This window comes from Mustela lutreola, chromosome 4 (genome assembly GCF_030435805.1).
Source record: "Mustela lutreola isolate mMusLut2 chromosome 4, mMusLut2.pri, whole genome shotgun sequence".
NCBI lineage: Eukaryota > Metazoa > Chordata > Mammalia > Carnivora > Mustelidae > Mustela > Mustela lutreola.
In genome coordinates, this window is record NC_081293.1 from 22356238 (window position 1) to 22372945 (window position 16708).

Below are 16708 nucleotides of genomic sequence, written 5' to 3' on the forward strand. Positions count from 1 at the left end.
TCAACAATTGGGCTTTTGGCTTTGGGGGGAGTAAGGATGGCAAAAGGTAGAATTTGATGGGCCTGAAGATGTTGGCCATGGTGATTCTCAGCAGCCATTTATGCATTTAAGCATAAAAAGCATCTTTTTGTTTGTTTGTGGTTTTTTTGTTTTGTTTTGTGTATTTATTGGTTCTGGGAAACCAGTGTGACAGTGTGGAGACAGAAGAAATCAAGCAAGCATGTTTCTTAGGACTAAGAGAGAGGCTAAAATGACACCTTGAAGCAGCTTTTTAATTTTTTTCTAGCCCATTCTCCCGACGTGGACAGGAGATGAGACCTTAGGATAAGCTGCTTTGTTCTAGAATGAAAGTCATTGCATTAGGCAGGACTCTCCTGATGACCTGTGTCTTGACTGTCTGACTGTGAGGCCAGGGAAAGGGGAAACCCTTGGCTCCAGAAGAGGAAATCAAGGGAGCCAGCCGCTAATACCGGCCAGCTTTTGCTGCTTCTCTCTCCAGCGCATAGAACCACTTGCTTCTTGGGGCTTTGTTCATAGAGAGAGGCTGCGGGAACCTGATGCTCCTTCTAAAACCAAAAGAAGACCAGTGTCTCCAACTCACCAGCCTGTTACTCTGCAGATCCCTGTTCCTTCCTCCATACGCCATTAATTGCAGTTCTAAATCTGAATAAATAGGTACTAACCCGTCACGGTATTTATTTTTTAATACTTGCTCTGCGGTTTTCTATATGAGGACATTTTGTGGCTCTGGAGCATTTAGTGAGCACTATATTAAACTGGTATAAACTCGGACAAAATGCCAGGGGAATGATAAACTGGTGACATTTCTGAGTTTCTCTGCAGAAAATGTCTCCAAAGGCTGCATTTGGTGATTGCATTTCAAAAGGCTGATGCTGCACCTTGAACATCATGGTGCCTGATACCAGGGTGTGTTTTGTTTGTGTTCTTAACTCCAGTAATCCTCAGATTTTATTCATAATTGGCTGCCACATGTGAACACCAACTTAAGATGCTGGAAGCAAGGTTGGTGAGGCTGGCCTGGTCTTGTTTTCAACTACAGAGCTGGATCTAGCCTGGCCTGAGGGACTTCACCTTCTCCTTTCCGTGCACAGGGAGGCCCACGCGTAGGTGGGGACAGAAGTTCTTCTTTTTAGCTTTGATAGCTATGTTCACTTCACTTACTTCAGTAGCATTTCATGGCTTTTAGGATCAAATAAAAAACCTTAGCATGATGCACAGAGTGCTTCACGATTGGACCCCTGCCTAACTTTTGATTTTATTTTCTACTGCTCTACTCTGAAAACATGAGATCTACTGACTTGCTAGTAGACGCCCATCTGGGTCATCCTTTCTTTGATTTGCTATTTATCTCTAAATAGAATATTCTTCCACCTCTTCTGTCCATTGATCACATTATTTCATATCCCTGAAGATTGAGATTATTTACTCTAAAGGATTTCTGGGCCTTCCTTCTCCCATAGGTTTCTGTCTGCCAGTGAAAGGTCATTCCTCCCACGTCTTCAAGGAGCACCTTGACTATGAGCACTCTCGTTACATGGGGGACTGTAGAACTCCTCCTTAGCTCTAAAGTGCTTAAGGACAGGGAATCCATAGCCTCTATGCTTACCACGTATTGGGGCTTGGAATGTTTCACTGAATAAAAATGTGATTTTATTTATTCCTACAGTTGATCTCTGGGCTGTTGATTCTTTTTTTTAATCTTTTGAGTTATAATGATAAATCAGTTCAGCCAATGGGGTATCCATGAAATCTCAAGATACTTTTATTATCAACATCAGCTTTAATTTTTAGATGGGTATTTACATTCCCCACCCACCTCTTCAAATAAGAAAGGGGAAAAAAAGAGAATAAAGAAATCAGCCGCATTTCTGAACCCTTGCATGTACAAGGACTCTGCTAAATGCTTTAAGATATATATTCTAGGAAAACTTATTTTAGCCTTATTTTACCAATTAAAACAATAATAAAAGCACGAGGATGTTAAGTAGCTCACCAGATTTCACATATACCAATACACTGGTAAATCTTGCATGTTGATTGTGTACTTCTTTTTCCAAAGCACTCAGTAAACATTTATTCAGTAGCTATACTTGGCATGCACGGTGCCTGGCATGGAAATACAGAAAGGTTTGAACATATTGGTCAGTAAGAGGGGTGAGTCACCAATAGAAACATGGCCTACATTATGCTATGCATAAGTATGCGCATGATTCTAGAAGTCTCAGAAGGAGTAAACAACTTAGTCTTAGCGGCATCTTCACTGGGAAGTCTATTTTCTTCATGTGTCTGCTGCTGAGCTTATAAGGGTACGCAGACTAAGAGTTAAGAAGACACGGGGTACATATATCTTTTATAATTACTGTTTTCTCTTTCTTGGGGCAAATACCCATCAATGGAATGCTGGACCATATGGTAACTCTACTTTTTAATTTTTTTTAAGTTTTTTTTGTTTTGTTTTGTTGATTTATTTGACAGAGAGAGATCGCAAGTAGGCAGAGAGGCAGGCAGGGGCGGTGGGGGAGCAGGCTCCTCGCTGAGCAGAGAGCCCAATGCGGTGCTCAATTCCAGGACCCTGAGATCATGACCAGAGGTGAAGACAGAGGCTTTAACCCACTGAGCACCCCTCTACTTTTTAATCTTTGAGAAAACTTCAGTCTGTTTTCCATAGTGGCTGCACCAGCCTGCTTTCCCACAAACAGTGCCCAAGGTTCCTGTATCTCCACATCCTTGCCCACACTTGACATTTCTTATGTTTTTTATTTTAGCCATTCTAATAGTTGTAAAATTCACTGCAGCATTATTTATAATAGCCAAGATATAGAAGCGGCCCAAGTGACCATTGGTAGATGAATGGATAAATTTGAGGTACATATCTACTGTGGAAGTTTACTCAGCCATAAAAAGGAAAAAAAAAATGAAATCTTGCCATTTGCAACAGCGTGGTTGGATCCAGAGTGTATAATGCTAAATGAAATAGATCAGTCAGAGAAAGGAAAATACGATTTCACTCATGTAGAATTTAAGAAAGAAAGAAAGAAACAAAAAATCAACAAATTAAAAAAGAGACGAAAAACAGTCTTAAATGCAGAGAACACGCTGCTGTTTGCCAGAGAGGAGGTTGGTGGTCAGATGAGTGAAAGAGACACAGAGGGTGAAGAGTACTCTTATCCTGATGAATACGGAAAAATGTATGGGATCGTTGCATTATTGTACACATGAAATGGGAAAAAAATACTCAAATGAAAGAGTTTCAGAGGTAGGATAAGGGTAAGTGGGAATTCCAGACAGATACCCAGTACATGCTAAGGCATGAAGACTTCCCTGTCCTTCTGTGCAATTTTAGTACAAGAAGAGAATTCGTTTTCTCAAGTAGACACACAGGCAATCTAAAGATATATTAGATCCCATGACCTATTGCCTTTTTATATAATTAAAGGATCCCGGATCAAAATTTTTCATCTCATAATACAGAGAGGTTCCTTTTGAGTCCCAGAATTGAACAACCCAATATATCAGATATTATAGTAGATACTGACTGGTGTAAAAATGTTGTCTCTATGTTTACTGAAGAAGCATTCTTCTCCGTGCTCTGGTAAGCACAGAGAATTCCGTGATAAAAAACAGCACCTGCCTTGTGGGAGCTCAGTGAAGTAAAAGAGACGTTTATGCAGAGAGATTGAGCAAACCATTATGAATCATGACGGGGATACATACATACAGGATAATCTAGAAGCATAAAACCAGTGTGTCCAACCTTTTGTGTTCAATACCAGAAGTCAGCTACTCTCATAATGGATAAGGACACTTGAAGCCCTCCTTGAGATCTCACTCTGGAAAGAAGATCATCGAGGGAAATTTTTTTGGATTAACTTTTATGTTTATGCTAGGTTTGCTTGTTAATGTTTTTGAGGCTTATTGAGGTAATATTGACAAATAAAATTATATGTAAAGTATACACTGTTATGGTTTCAGAAACATGCAGTGTGAAAAGATTTCTACAACCAAGTTAACAGATCCATCATCTCACATGTTTACCTTTTATCTTCTTTCCTTCTTTCTCTTTTTTGTGAGAATGCTTAAGTTCTACTCTCTTAACAAATGTCAGTTTACAATACAGCATTATCAACTATACTCCTCTCCTCGTACGTTACATCCTCAGACCTCATTCATCTTATAACTGAAAGTTTGTATCCTTTACAATCCTCTCCCTGTTTTCTCCTCCCACCAAACACGGGCAACCACCTGTTAACATTATTATCCTCATTAGTAAGCAAAGCACAGTCATTGGTCTTAATATAACCACCCAGCTCCACAGTTACAAGTAAAATGTATAAATGCTCTAGAGAACCATACTTTGTGGTCAGCTTCAGTGATGTGCTTCTGCAAGGTGGCTGGTCAACGACAGGGCCATTAAAACCAGCACCTTCGCAGACATTTAGCTTTGTTTGGCTTCAGCTTTTGAGAATTCACCAGTGCCACAAAATAAAAGCGGCAATAATTCTTTATGATCTGTGACGGCAGATCTAGAGGTTCTCCCAGACTGCTAGGAAAAGGGGCGAGCCTAACCGCAAATAAAAGTTGTGGAAAAAATTGTGGTTTGACTTTAAAGTTTTATTTTGTTGTTGCAGTTGTTTTACTCCAGACTGGGGCGGGGGCGGGGAGGGGTGGTTAGGCAATATAAGGGGACTTGGTTAGCCACAGCAGGCTCTAGAGAAGCAAGGGACTGTGTTTTGTTCCTGTGTCTTTTTGTGAATTGGTAAGAGCAGAAACATCCCTTGAAACAACAGCTCCTGCCTTTAGAAATAACAAAAGATCTTAAGAGACAACTTCTGTTATTGATTTGGGGCCATGAGCACATGGGAAGAGGCAACTGTATGCAGAGTAATTATTTTGTCTCCCATCGACACTCACCATTAGCCAAGCAGATAGGTCAGCATGCTAGGTTTTACCATTGTGTTTCTGGGATGCCAGCCTTCTGGGAATCTCAGTGCTGGTCATTTCAAGGAAGAAACAGGGCAACAGGCACAGTGGGAGGTGAACAGTGTGTAGCTACATATAATTTATGAAATAATTTATAATTTATAATAATAATATAATTTATAATTTATAAAGAACCAGTTAGCTGCTGAGATTTCTAGTTTGAAGGCTTTTAGGGAGCTTGTTTTCTTTCTTAATCTCCTGACTGTGGCCTCGTCAGAAGAGGTCACCTACGGATCCAGTCAGGGCTTCAGTGTGGGAAATGGAGAGCCACCCTCCCTGGACCAGCAACTGAACTCATGCTCAGAATGTCACCGACTGGGACGCATGGGTGGCTCAGTTGGTTAGGCGGCTGCCTTAGGCTCAGGTCATGATCCCAGCACCCTGGGATCGAGTCCCACATCGGGCTCCTTGCTCAGCGGGGAGCCTGCTTCTCCCTCTGCCTCTGCCTGCCATTCTGTCTCCCTGTGCTCGCTCGCTCTCTCTCTCTAACAAATAAATAAATAAATAAATCTTAAAAAAAAAAAAAAAAAAAAAAGAATGTCACCGACTGCCCTCATTCAGAGTCCAAGGTTGCGGAGTGTCCCAGTGTGCGTCCCCTGTCTCTTTGGGGGAAAATTACCAAACCCTTGTTAGGACATTTCTCCTGCCTGAGAGAAGAAAGTGGGGTTTAGTGTTTCAAGCATAGACTCTGAATTTCAGGCCATGTATCAATCAGAGAAAAGTTACTGACAGTGATAATAGGGCCTTTAGGAGACTTCTTAAGATGAAGAGAGACTAAGCTAGCTATGCTTCAGACTCTTTGAGCTGAGAAAAGGAGTTCAAATAAGAAGAGTTCTTGGGAATGCCCTTAGGACAATGATTAATTTACTTATTTCAAAGAGCTCACAGACCATTATACACTCCCTCCCTCCGTTCATTTCCTTACTTCTTTCATTCAACATTTGACTATCTATTATAGCTCAGGTAACAGAATAATTATTTTGTACTTAATAAGGCTCACTTCAAGATTACACTAAATAATAGGGACCTCCAAGGCATTTTAAATAGACTTTTCTTTTGCTTTTGATTTTATTTTACTTACACATATGGTTTCAAACATATACGTGAAGTGAGGCACATCTGCATTTTCCTCTCCCACGGGTGCAGCCATACAGAGGACAGGCCCTCTGTGCCCTGCACTGGGGGAGGAGGGAGGGTCACATGATTTGTTCTTAGTACATAGTAGGATAGTGGGACATAGTTCTGCTAATTTCAAATGAAAAAATTAATTAGGTCAGTTTGCTATGGAAGTCACTGTTCAAGTCGCCCAGCGAAAGCAGCCTGCCTGGAATTTGCCTGATAAGTCTTGAAAGTCTAATATACTGTCACTGAGATTGTCACAGGAGGACACGTGTGTCATGTGTAGGACTTATTTGCAGGTCGGAGCTAATAACACACAGTGTCCTTGTCAGAGTTAAGCCTGGCCTTCATCAAATGAAAGTTCATTATAGCTTTTATTTGAAGTGGAAATTTTACTGTCAGGTTATGTACATAAATACAGCAGATGTATTCCAAGGATTCTGGTGGTTAAATCCTATGAACGTTAGTAGTCCCTGTGCTCCGCTGAGTTTCTCTGAGGCACATGTGAAGTCATTAATGTTGGTCTTCCTTTTCTTATTTCTCCTTTTTTTTTTTTTTTTTTTTTTTTTTAGGTCTGTGATGGGATCAAATAAGGAACCAGATCTTGTGCATCTCGAGGCCAGGACTGTAGACGGTCGTAAGTAATTCATCTTCTCCATGACGTTCATAGTAAAGCTAGTTTTATCAGTCTGCCGTGAGCCGAGTCTGTGTCTAGGGAAAACACAGCAATAATAATCCACGTCCTTGGTGATGCAGAATTGCCTTAACAATTCCCAGCATCTCTCATCCAGCCAAGGTGTTTCCCTTTCCAGGCAATGGAGAAATGGCCCAATTTCTTATTTCTGAAGTGTTTTCTTGGTTATTAGTTATAATTATGTTATTGCTGCTGTTTTGTTTTCATTTGTTTTTCTGGTTTCCTTATTTTGTCAGATGTGGTCCAGGTAACATCTCACTGCTTTGTCTGGAAAGTCACAAAGCCTTTGGAAAGGACAAGGACGAGAGAACTGTCCTGGGCGTCTCTTGTCATAAAGAGGCAGAGGGAAACGTCGGTTGAGTGGGTTTGCTGGTGCTTCCGTGGTTCTTAGCTGCCCAGTGAGGCCGGCTGCCAGGACGGACTGCACTTTGTGTGGACAGGGTGGATTTGGGGACACGATACTGAAAAAATTGCAGTCCCGGGACCAACCCTATATCTGAAGGACTCAAAAGTTCACTCACTAATTGTGAGAAATTAGTAATTTGAAAAAGCTACTTAGACTTTTCATGCCTTGTTCTACAACTGTAAAGGACATAAGTTAATCATAGTGCTTCCTGGACTAGCTAACATTCGCTGAGCACTTACCCTCTACCAGGAATGATGCTAATCACTTTATATATTTTGTCACAATTAATCCCCAGCACAACTTGTTTTTCTGATTTTACAGAAGAAGACACTAAGGCATAGAAAGTTTAAGTAATATATTTACACAGCAGCTCCGTAAGTCTCCTTCTCCTTCTTTGGTCCAGAGGACCTCTAGGACGGCTAAGGAACAGAGGAGTACTGCCAGGCCTAAGAGAGGGCACTGCAGGTGAAAGCGTTCGAAGAAAGAGACAGGAGGAAAAGCATAGAAGAAAAAGAGTGAGATGAGGAAGGACGGGGGCATGGGGAGGAGAAAGAGGTCTCAGGTGTAGAGGAGAGAACAGAACAGACTCTCCGCAGGTACCCCAGAGCAATGAGGCTGCCCAGCACTGAGCCAAAGGGTGACAATCCAATTTTTGAGACATTTCCCGTTTGACAAATATCCCTCACCGTTCGAAAACTTCATCCTCGCTCTCCCTTGTCCCTATCTACTTGCCCTCAGCTCAGGTGAATGCAAAAGCAGAAGATCCCTGTACCTTACCTGCTTGGGGACAGACAAAGGAGGTCACCCCTGCTCTCCAGACTCCCCAGAAACCACTTCCTTACTGTGCACATGGCATGAGATTTTTCATTTCCAGAGGTTCTCCTTCCCGTCTGGGGAATGAATATATTCTTTAGCAAAATCCGTCGGGGGGACCGATCAGGGTCCAAGCTGACCATCACCTTCCTCCGTTGGAAGCTCAGGCGGGACTACCATATGTAATATGCCCAGCACTGTGCCTGGCACAGATTGAACGCAGCCGTTCAGAACTCTTCCCCTTACCTCTTCAGTGGGCTCTCTCTGGTGGCCACCGCTCCAGCCTCAGACCTGATTATGTTATCTTGGATTCCAAGGCCCAGTTTTTGCTATAGAAGAGCCAGAGCAGCCTTTTCCTTAGGCAGAACGATTCCTGCCATCTGGGCAGAGTTCTCACCTCGACCCTTAGCTCATCTCACTCTGTCTTCTCACTCCTTGCCTGCAGGCCTGTGGGTTTGCTCTCGGTTCCTAGAACATGCGGAGCCCTGTGTGTCACCATGAGGCTCTGATACTTACTGGTTCTTCCACATGGAGTATCATTTCTTCCACCTTCCCTGACCAGCTCATGGTAATTAATCACCACGGATGGTTCAGATATAAACAGCCATTTCTTTTTTTTTTTTTTTAAGTTTTTATTTTGAAATAATGTTGAGCTCACATAAAATCTTCAAAAAAAAGAAAGAAAATAGAATAATATCAGAACCAGAGAAAGCATCCCTCCCTTAGGAGAGTCTTTCTTGAACTCCCAATCTAAGCCAATTTTATATATTGTTTGCTTTCATTCTGTGGTTTTACTGGATGTTATCTTTGGGGGAAGCCAAGAGAGGCTTCAGAGCAACTCTCTATACTAGCTTTTGCAAATTTTATGCGAGTCTAAAATTATTTCAAAATAAGAAGTTAAGAAATAGAAATGGATGCTTACGTCTGAACCATCCATGCTGATTAATTACAATGAACTGGCCTCTAAATTCTAGGAGAGGAGGGGCCGTGTGTATCTGTGGTCAATATCACGTCTCCAGCACATGCCACAGTGTCAGCATGTAGATGGAGCTTAGTAAATATTTGCTGAGTGAGTGAATACATAGCTGGCCAGTTGTCAGGGTGACCAAGTCACTTACTAAGCTGTCAGAAAATTTTAGAGCATTGCATCTCAAATCTGGACATATCATGGCCCAAAAAAGGATCTCGTTAAAACGTGGGTTCTGATTCAATAGGGGCCCAAGAGTCTGCATTCCTAATAAGTTCCCAGGTGAAGCCCGTGCTGCTGGTCAGCAGAACACGTTTAGAGTCACAAAGTCCCATAACGAAAAACTAATGAAAGAGCTTTAGGGTTTGTCTCCCATGACTGCACCGTCTTGTTCAGGAAGCCCTGGATGGAATTGGTAACATCCCAGATTGCTTTCATTTTCAAGCTTTTGGGGATAATACCGCTTCTGGCTTGTGGCATCTAGTGCACACAACCCCACATCCTGAAAACAATAAGGCTGTCATTTTCCCTGATGTGCACGTTCCCTTTCACCCAACGTTATTCCTCTGCTCCCTGCAGCCATGAAGGTTGATAATGCCAAACTGTCATCTCGGGCTCAGCTTTCACATGGCATGAAATAGATCAGTTCTAATTTTATTTATTTTATTTTACTTTTTTTGCAAAGGCAGCATCTTCAGAAACTACCCAAGAGTGAAAATTCAATAAAGGGATCTAATTTGAAAAGTTATCCCTGTCAAAACAAAACAGAAAAAAAGAAATTACCTACCAATTGAAATAAAGGATCTAGGCATAATGCCTGACCTGCCTAGGTATAAAAAAAAAAAAAAAAGAGAGAGAGAAAGAGATTTTTTTTTTCAGTGTCATATCCAGCCTCTCCCTCTTTCTTCCTTCCTCTTCCTCTTTCTCAAAGTACTTGGTAACCAGGAAGTTGTTTTGACACAGGAAAAATCCCTCACTAGCTTATTTGGCTTATCCCCATCGGGCGGTTTACAAAGGCTTATCTGGGCTTGTTAATTCAAAGTTCGGTTTTAGCCTCATTTCACATTTCCTTAGATTACATTTTATAATCGATTTCTGTTTCACCTGAACTCCCCGTACCGAGGGCTTTTTTTTTTTTTTTTTTTTTGCTTCGTGACAGTCTGTGACTGCCATAGACATTTCTGCCACTGTGCTCTGGAATCTGGATGTCTTGTAGTTTACACTGTGACAAGGAAGTTATTCTTCCTTGCATTACCTCTCTGCCTTGGGAGGAAGGCTGGGGAGAGCAGCCTCAATTACAATCAATCACGGGAATTATTATTGGAAAATTTTGAACATGTTTACTGGCTGTGGCATTTGTTATTGGTCCCTGCATTTAACTGAGGACACCCTGACAGGTCCTCACTCCAGAGACAAAGATTTTACTGTTTAAATATCGGGTGTGTGTGTATGAATGTACCTGCTCTCAGGCATCCTATGGAGTCAGTACATTAAAACTGCCACCCAGTGCATTAAAGCTGTAAAAAGGACGCCTATCTTCTATTGATTCACCTAATATAGGTGCATTGCTGTATACATATGTAATGAACGTAGTTGGAAAATGTTGACCAAACCGCTGGGTTGAAAGCTTTGTGAAAAACCTTATCTCATTTTACTTTGGTTCTTTATACAAACAAAGGTCAGAGACTGACCCATTTGTTGACTTAATAAATAACCTTACCTGTATAAGCAAGTCTTCTCAAAGAAGGGCTTTAGCCATAGGGTCTCCAGAGTCCTGAGGGGCTAACAGACAAGTTTAAGAACCTCACTAACTCCCTGGAATTGTGCGCTGCGTGTTAGGTATACGGGATTTTGGAGGAAAAGAATGTAACTATGATCAGAATTCTTTACCTGGAAATTACACAGGGATGCAGAGTTCTCTGTGCACATCTGTACATACCATCTTGCAAGAAATGCAAGAAACTGCAGTCCTGAGTTTGACCTTTATCACTCCTCCCTTTCACTTCTGAAATGAAAGCCATAGTCAACGGCATGACTATTTTGGTACTGGTGGTGATCTGTGCTAGCATGGACAAGGGGCAGGGGACAATTACTGGGCTCATTGTCTGTTTGCATGAGTAAGTAACCTTGTAACAACTTGCACAAGGACTCATCTCTTTCACTGGGGAGAAACAACCTTGGCCCTTAAACCAACTGTGAAAATGAATGTCCAAAAACTCTTGCTGAAATGAACCACAGACTAGCATTTTACAAGCTGAAATAAAAACCAAAGGAGACTCACAACTTTATAGAACCACCATCCCACAGATTCTGGTCTTGGGTCAGAACTGGACATCCCATTCTATTCCCATTTTCCAGGGCTGCAGCCGACTTCCATAATGAGCAGCTGGCCAGCAATATCTGGTTGGGGGACGGTGGCTGCAATGCTGAGGGGCTGTGATGGAGACCTCGGTTCCCAATAGGCCTCAGTCTGTGACCTATGGGGTGCTTTCAGTTCTCTGTATAGAGATAGATTACCTTTATGACAACAAGAGTAGCAGCAATGACAATAAAAAGGAGAAGTTGTTCTCCGGTGCATCAAGCGAAAAGTAAAATCCTCTTCCTGACCTTCCTTCCTATTCCCCAGGTGCAGCACGTTTTTTTTTTTTTTTTTTAATGTTTCTTCTACATTTTTTCCAGAAATTGTGTGGGCTTACACAGGTGAATATGCATGTGAGTACACAGACATACACACTCACATACGTTTGTGTTCTAAAACCACCATGCCACATGCACTACTGGGGAATACAATAGCAAGTTAAAATTTTCCCATATCAGCACATGTAAATGCAGCCACTTTGTGACCAATGACTACAAAAAAACACACTTTGTGCAGTCAGCTATGCTCTCGTTAGCTTTTCTCTCATTAGTAGAACTGTAGAGGTTTGGCTCTTTCACACAGTGCTAATACATCTGTACACACACACACACACAGACACACACATTACTGAATTGGTTAGTCAGCATTCAACTTGTGCAGGCAGCAAGCAATGCTGGAAAGAGAAACTACAGATGGCCAGTTCCAGGTCTGAGAGTGAATACTTGGAAAATTTTAGTAGACCTTGTTGCATTGTCCTCTGAGATGGCTTCATCGTTGCACGCTCTCACTGTGTTGTGCTGGGATGCTTGGGTTTGCAAGCCCTCAATAGCCTGAGACATTATCAAAGATTTCTTAAACATAACCCATCCGATGAGCCACGAGCTATATCCTTATTGCTTTTATTTGCATTTATTTAATCGTGAATGAGGGTAAGAATTTTTACTGATTTTTCTTGGTTATTTGTATTTCCTCATTAGTGCGCCTTTAAAAGATGTCAAATCTCTTTAGTGTTCCAGAGAAGATGAACACTTTGGCTTTTGTATATGAATATATATATTTTTTAAAAAAAATGTCAAACTGGCCACTCCCACGCCAGCCAGGGTCCCAACCCTGGCTCACCAACTGGCATTTTTCGACCCCACGTTTTGTATCCTTGATTTACCTTCTTTTCAGTCCGTTTATTTAGGAACAGTTTCTGAGGTGGGACCTGGGAAGAGGCTAAAATTTTCTAGAATTGGGGCTGCTGCAGATTCCGATGGCTCCCTACTCCTCCCCAGCATGGGGAAGGGCCTTTCCCCTCTCCGCCTGCCCCCACAGCAGGCATCAGGACGAGAGCACAGAGGCGCCCTGCACTGGCTTGTTCTCTTGGCTGTGTCCTTCTGACCCCCATTGTTCATGTTGCAAAAGCCTCTTGATTTTGACTTCTCGTGATTTCAGTGTGGCCTCTCTGATAGAGTAGCCTTAAAGACAGCCTGAAAACCAACCAGAAAAGCATGAAACACGGTAACACAGGCCTCCCCACACAGCAGTGAAAATCTGGCAGGAACATGTAGTCATGGGCCCCGCTGGGCGGCTTTCAGAGTGCGTTCTTTGTACGCTTCTGTGTTACTTCCCCTGCATGCTGGGGGCCCAGTCGGCCGGGAGAAGGTCTGTGCTGCTTAGAAGAGAGGACAGAGTGCACAGAAGAAGCCTGTTCTCCCCTGGACTTTTTCACTCGACAGCAGAGGAGTGCATCTCTGTTGGGTTTTTAGAGTCCTCCAGGACACAGCAGCATGGATGGCAAACATGGATGGCAAAGTGTCTGGAAAATTCCTAATGCTTCTCACCCCTGCTTTAAAAAAAAAAAAAAAAAAAAAAAAAACAGTGTCATAAAGGTCTTGGCACTTACTCATACATTTCCTTCCTTGATCAAGTACGTTCTCAGGCAACAGTGATGCTAATACCATGCATCCATGCATCATATCCCTATCATTTGGCTCCGCCACTACTGCCCTCGGTACTTCTCAGTTGCATTACTCATCCCCATTCTTGTAAGTAGGCTCTATTGTTATTTTTCTCATTTTAACCTTGAGGAAAACAAGGCTTATAGTGATTAAATATTTTGGCCACTGCCTCAGGGCTAGAATCTGAAGCCCTATTATTATGCATTCATTCAGCAGAGACTGTTGGGCCTGGATGTAGTGATAGGAGGGAAAGTTGCAAAGGCCCTGCTCTCATCAAGTTTCCCTAGTAGATAGAGAAGACCTTATACTGGGTATAAACCCATGTTTAATGCCAAGTGGTGTTAAGTCCAGGAAGTACAGGAAAGCAGAGCAAGGGGAGCAGGGATTGAGGGGGAGGGGCTGTCAAGGAAGGAATCGCTGATCAGGTGGTATTTGATGTTTGAGCCAAGTAGTATGGAAGTAAGGGAGACAGCCTGCTGGAACAGCATTCCAGAAGGATGGAACAGTATATGCAAATGATACAGACTATGGCCATGCTCCGCAAGGGTCAGGGCATATCAGGAAGGCCAGGAATATGGAGACACAGGCCAGCGTGTCATCTTTGTTTATTTCACCAGGAAAGGCAGAAACGTACCTTATTGGTCTTGGTTGAACACTGACCATGTTCCAAGTATGATATATAGTATTGGGGGTGATTAAAAAAGAAAGTTGTTAAATGAAGAAATACTGGGTTGAGCATACCCAGGTGCCTCAGAGGCAATCCCTTGAACTGACTCTTTGTCCTGAAATTAATCACATAGATGTGAACACATCCAAGTAGGTTGCACACCCCTCCTCCAAAAAGCCCTGTAAAAAATTCTGTGTTTTCTCCCCCATGCACCAAACTGCTTTCATCTCTCCTCTTCCTCTCTCTCTCTCCTTCCCATTTTTATTCCTGCTTTTGTTCCTTCTAGCTTTCCTACCATTTCTTCCCAACCCCCAGCCCCACTCCCCAACCTAAGGCTCCCTCCTGCACCCTGCCTCTCCCCCTGTCTTTTTTGACTCAGTTTGGGAAGTTTCTCAAACAAATGTGCTTCTCGGTTTTTCATGCCTTGGTGTGACCTTCTATATAACTTCATGTCTTTTCTCAAGTTAAGCTGGATTTCCAGTGTGGCTTCCTCAGAACGGACAGGGAGCATTTCCCAAACACATCTTTGTACCCTCCCCCTCATGCCTCTGTGTTCCTTCTTCCTGGAGTCCTCCTTATCAAACTCACCCTACCACTGTTCCAAGCCACCTTCCAGACTTTTCTCAGCTCCTCCAGGAAGCCTTCCATAGGTGTCCCCGCCCTCACCCCCACACAGGTCATTGTTACCTCTGGGCCTTAGAGTGAATAGTAAAGTGGTCTCTATCTCCCAAGTACAGTAGGCCAGGGAGGCATAACAGGTCCACAGTTCTGTGTGAAGCAAAGTAAAATAGAGGCCATCACAGGAGAACCTATGGCATGGGGTAGACCATCTGTGGAAAGGTATGAATTAGTGTGTCCCTCACCTGTGGGCTCACAGCACTCCTTTCTGAGATACACTCACCATGCTTCATTGCAGTTGGCAAGTGGTGTTTCTGTATTTGTATTAAATTATTATGTCCTTCTCGCCTCTTTCATGTCCCTAATTTCTAGTCTTGTGCTTGGTGAAAAATTTATGATCTCAGAACTTTTCCTGTAGTAAGCATGGCCTCCTAAATGTCAGAAGGCTAGTCATAAAAGACAACATTTAGAAAGTTATCCTGGACCAAAATCGAGAGATTTCATAGAAGAAAGCAGTACCACCATCTCTATGTCGAGGGAGAACATTTGATCTAAGTTTATAATTTTCTCAGAAATGTATTGAACTTGGGCTTTTCAAGGGGCCACGGCTGGAGTCTCCACTTTGCATGTGTCAGTTTCTTACTGGTACATGCCACAGAGGGTTCTGGAACCCTGAGGGTAATGAAATGTGCATGAGCACAAGCATGTCGACACATGCGTGCATGTGTGTGGGTTGGGGACATTTAATGTGAAGGTTTTAAAATAATAGAACAACGTAAAGAACAAAAGGAAGCTATATATGCAGATATATGGGCTTTAAAAACTGCCCTGTTTTAATGTTGAAAATTAGTAGGGGATGGAGAGTTTCGGAGTGTTCCTGACTGCCTAGAGAGTTATGGTTTTGCTCAAAATGAAATTTTTATCATATTAAGATATATGAAAGGATTTCTTGCTAAGTAAATATTTGTTGAGTGCCAGAATCAGGGGGAGAGTCCTAGAGACCTATGATGCATTTCATTTACTAGCATTTGAGCTTATGCAAATCTCATCCCTAAGCTTGGAGTTCTTCATCTGTAAAAAGTACCACTTTCTGGGATTTTTTTTTTTTTTTTTTTTTTTTTTTTTTGGGTAAATCTGGAAAGAGAAAAAGCATGTGATCCCTTGGTATGGTTCCTAGCCGAGGGGCCGGGCGCGCTCCAGTTGTTCTGGAGGTTGATGCCATCGCTGCTCTCACTGGAGAGATGCTGGGAAAGGAGAGCTCAGCCCCGGCCTCAGGAAGAACCCCACGGAAGAAAGCCCAGAAAGTCTTTGGCCAGGGTCGCAGACAAGGAAAGGGCAGTTCGAACCAGAGGTTTGTTTCTTGGCACAGGATGGGAAGGAGACAGGTTTCAATGGGTAAAGACTTGCCGGATGTTAAAATGATAGTCTGATTCTTTTTTTAAGATTTTATTATTTATTTGACAGAGAGAGATCACAAGTAGGCAGAGAGACAGGCAGAGAGAGAGAGAGGAGCAAGCAGGCTCCCTCTACAGAGAGCCTGATGTGGGACTTGATCCCAGGACCCTGGGAATAAGACCTGAGCTGAAGGCAGAGGCTTTAACCCACTGAGCCACCCAGGCACCCTGATAGTCTGATTCTTAACATCCTTTTTTAATTCTAATGTTCTAATAACTGCTCGTTACCTAGAGGAACAGTCTGAAGCATAGCTTGGTAAGTGACCTTCTCTGACTCAGCCAGCTTGGAGGAGATAGACCTAGGTTCTGGAAGGTCACCCTCAACAGGAGGGCTCACTTGCAAAGCAATATGGCCGCAGGCTGGCTGGCCTGTGTGCTGGGCTCCCACACACCTCCCATGTCCTCCTCATAGCCCGAGTTATTTTCCAGTTCCCCCACTGGCCACTGCCTCACACCATTATCTATTAATTATGCCCAGAGAATATTTTTCCTGGTGTCTTAAAAAAATTACTTAAAAAAAAAGTCTTTAACCCACACTACACATTGAATATGAAGAAAGATACTGTGTCAGGGAGAAGTGTATGGAGTGCTTTACAGTCGGTTCCTGTGAGACATGGTGGGCAGCACTGGTGACTAAAGAGAGAGCACTTCAGGAGCAGCCACTACT

At 42.7% G+C, this 16708-nt stretch overlaps 1 protein-coding gene across 5 annotated transcripts in view; it reads left to right on the forward strand.

The window, feature by feature from the left end:
• Positions 1-16708, forward strand: part of SORCS1 (sortilin related VPS10 domain containing receptor 1) — a 512629-nt gene that overhangs the window by 369638 nt on the left and 126283 nt on the right. For all 5 annotated transcript variants that reach the window (XM_059173260.1, XM_059173256.1, XM_059173258.1 and 2 more), the window contains exon 6: positions 6693-6757. In XM_059173260.1, the coding sequence (XP_059029243.1) occupies positions 6693-6757 (65 nt within the window). The remainder of the gene's footprint in view (positions 1-6692; positions 6758-16708) is intronic.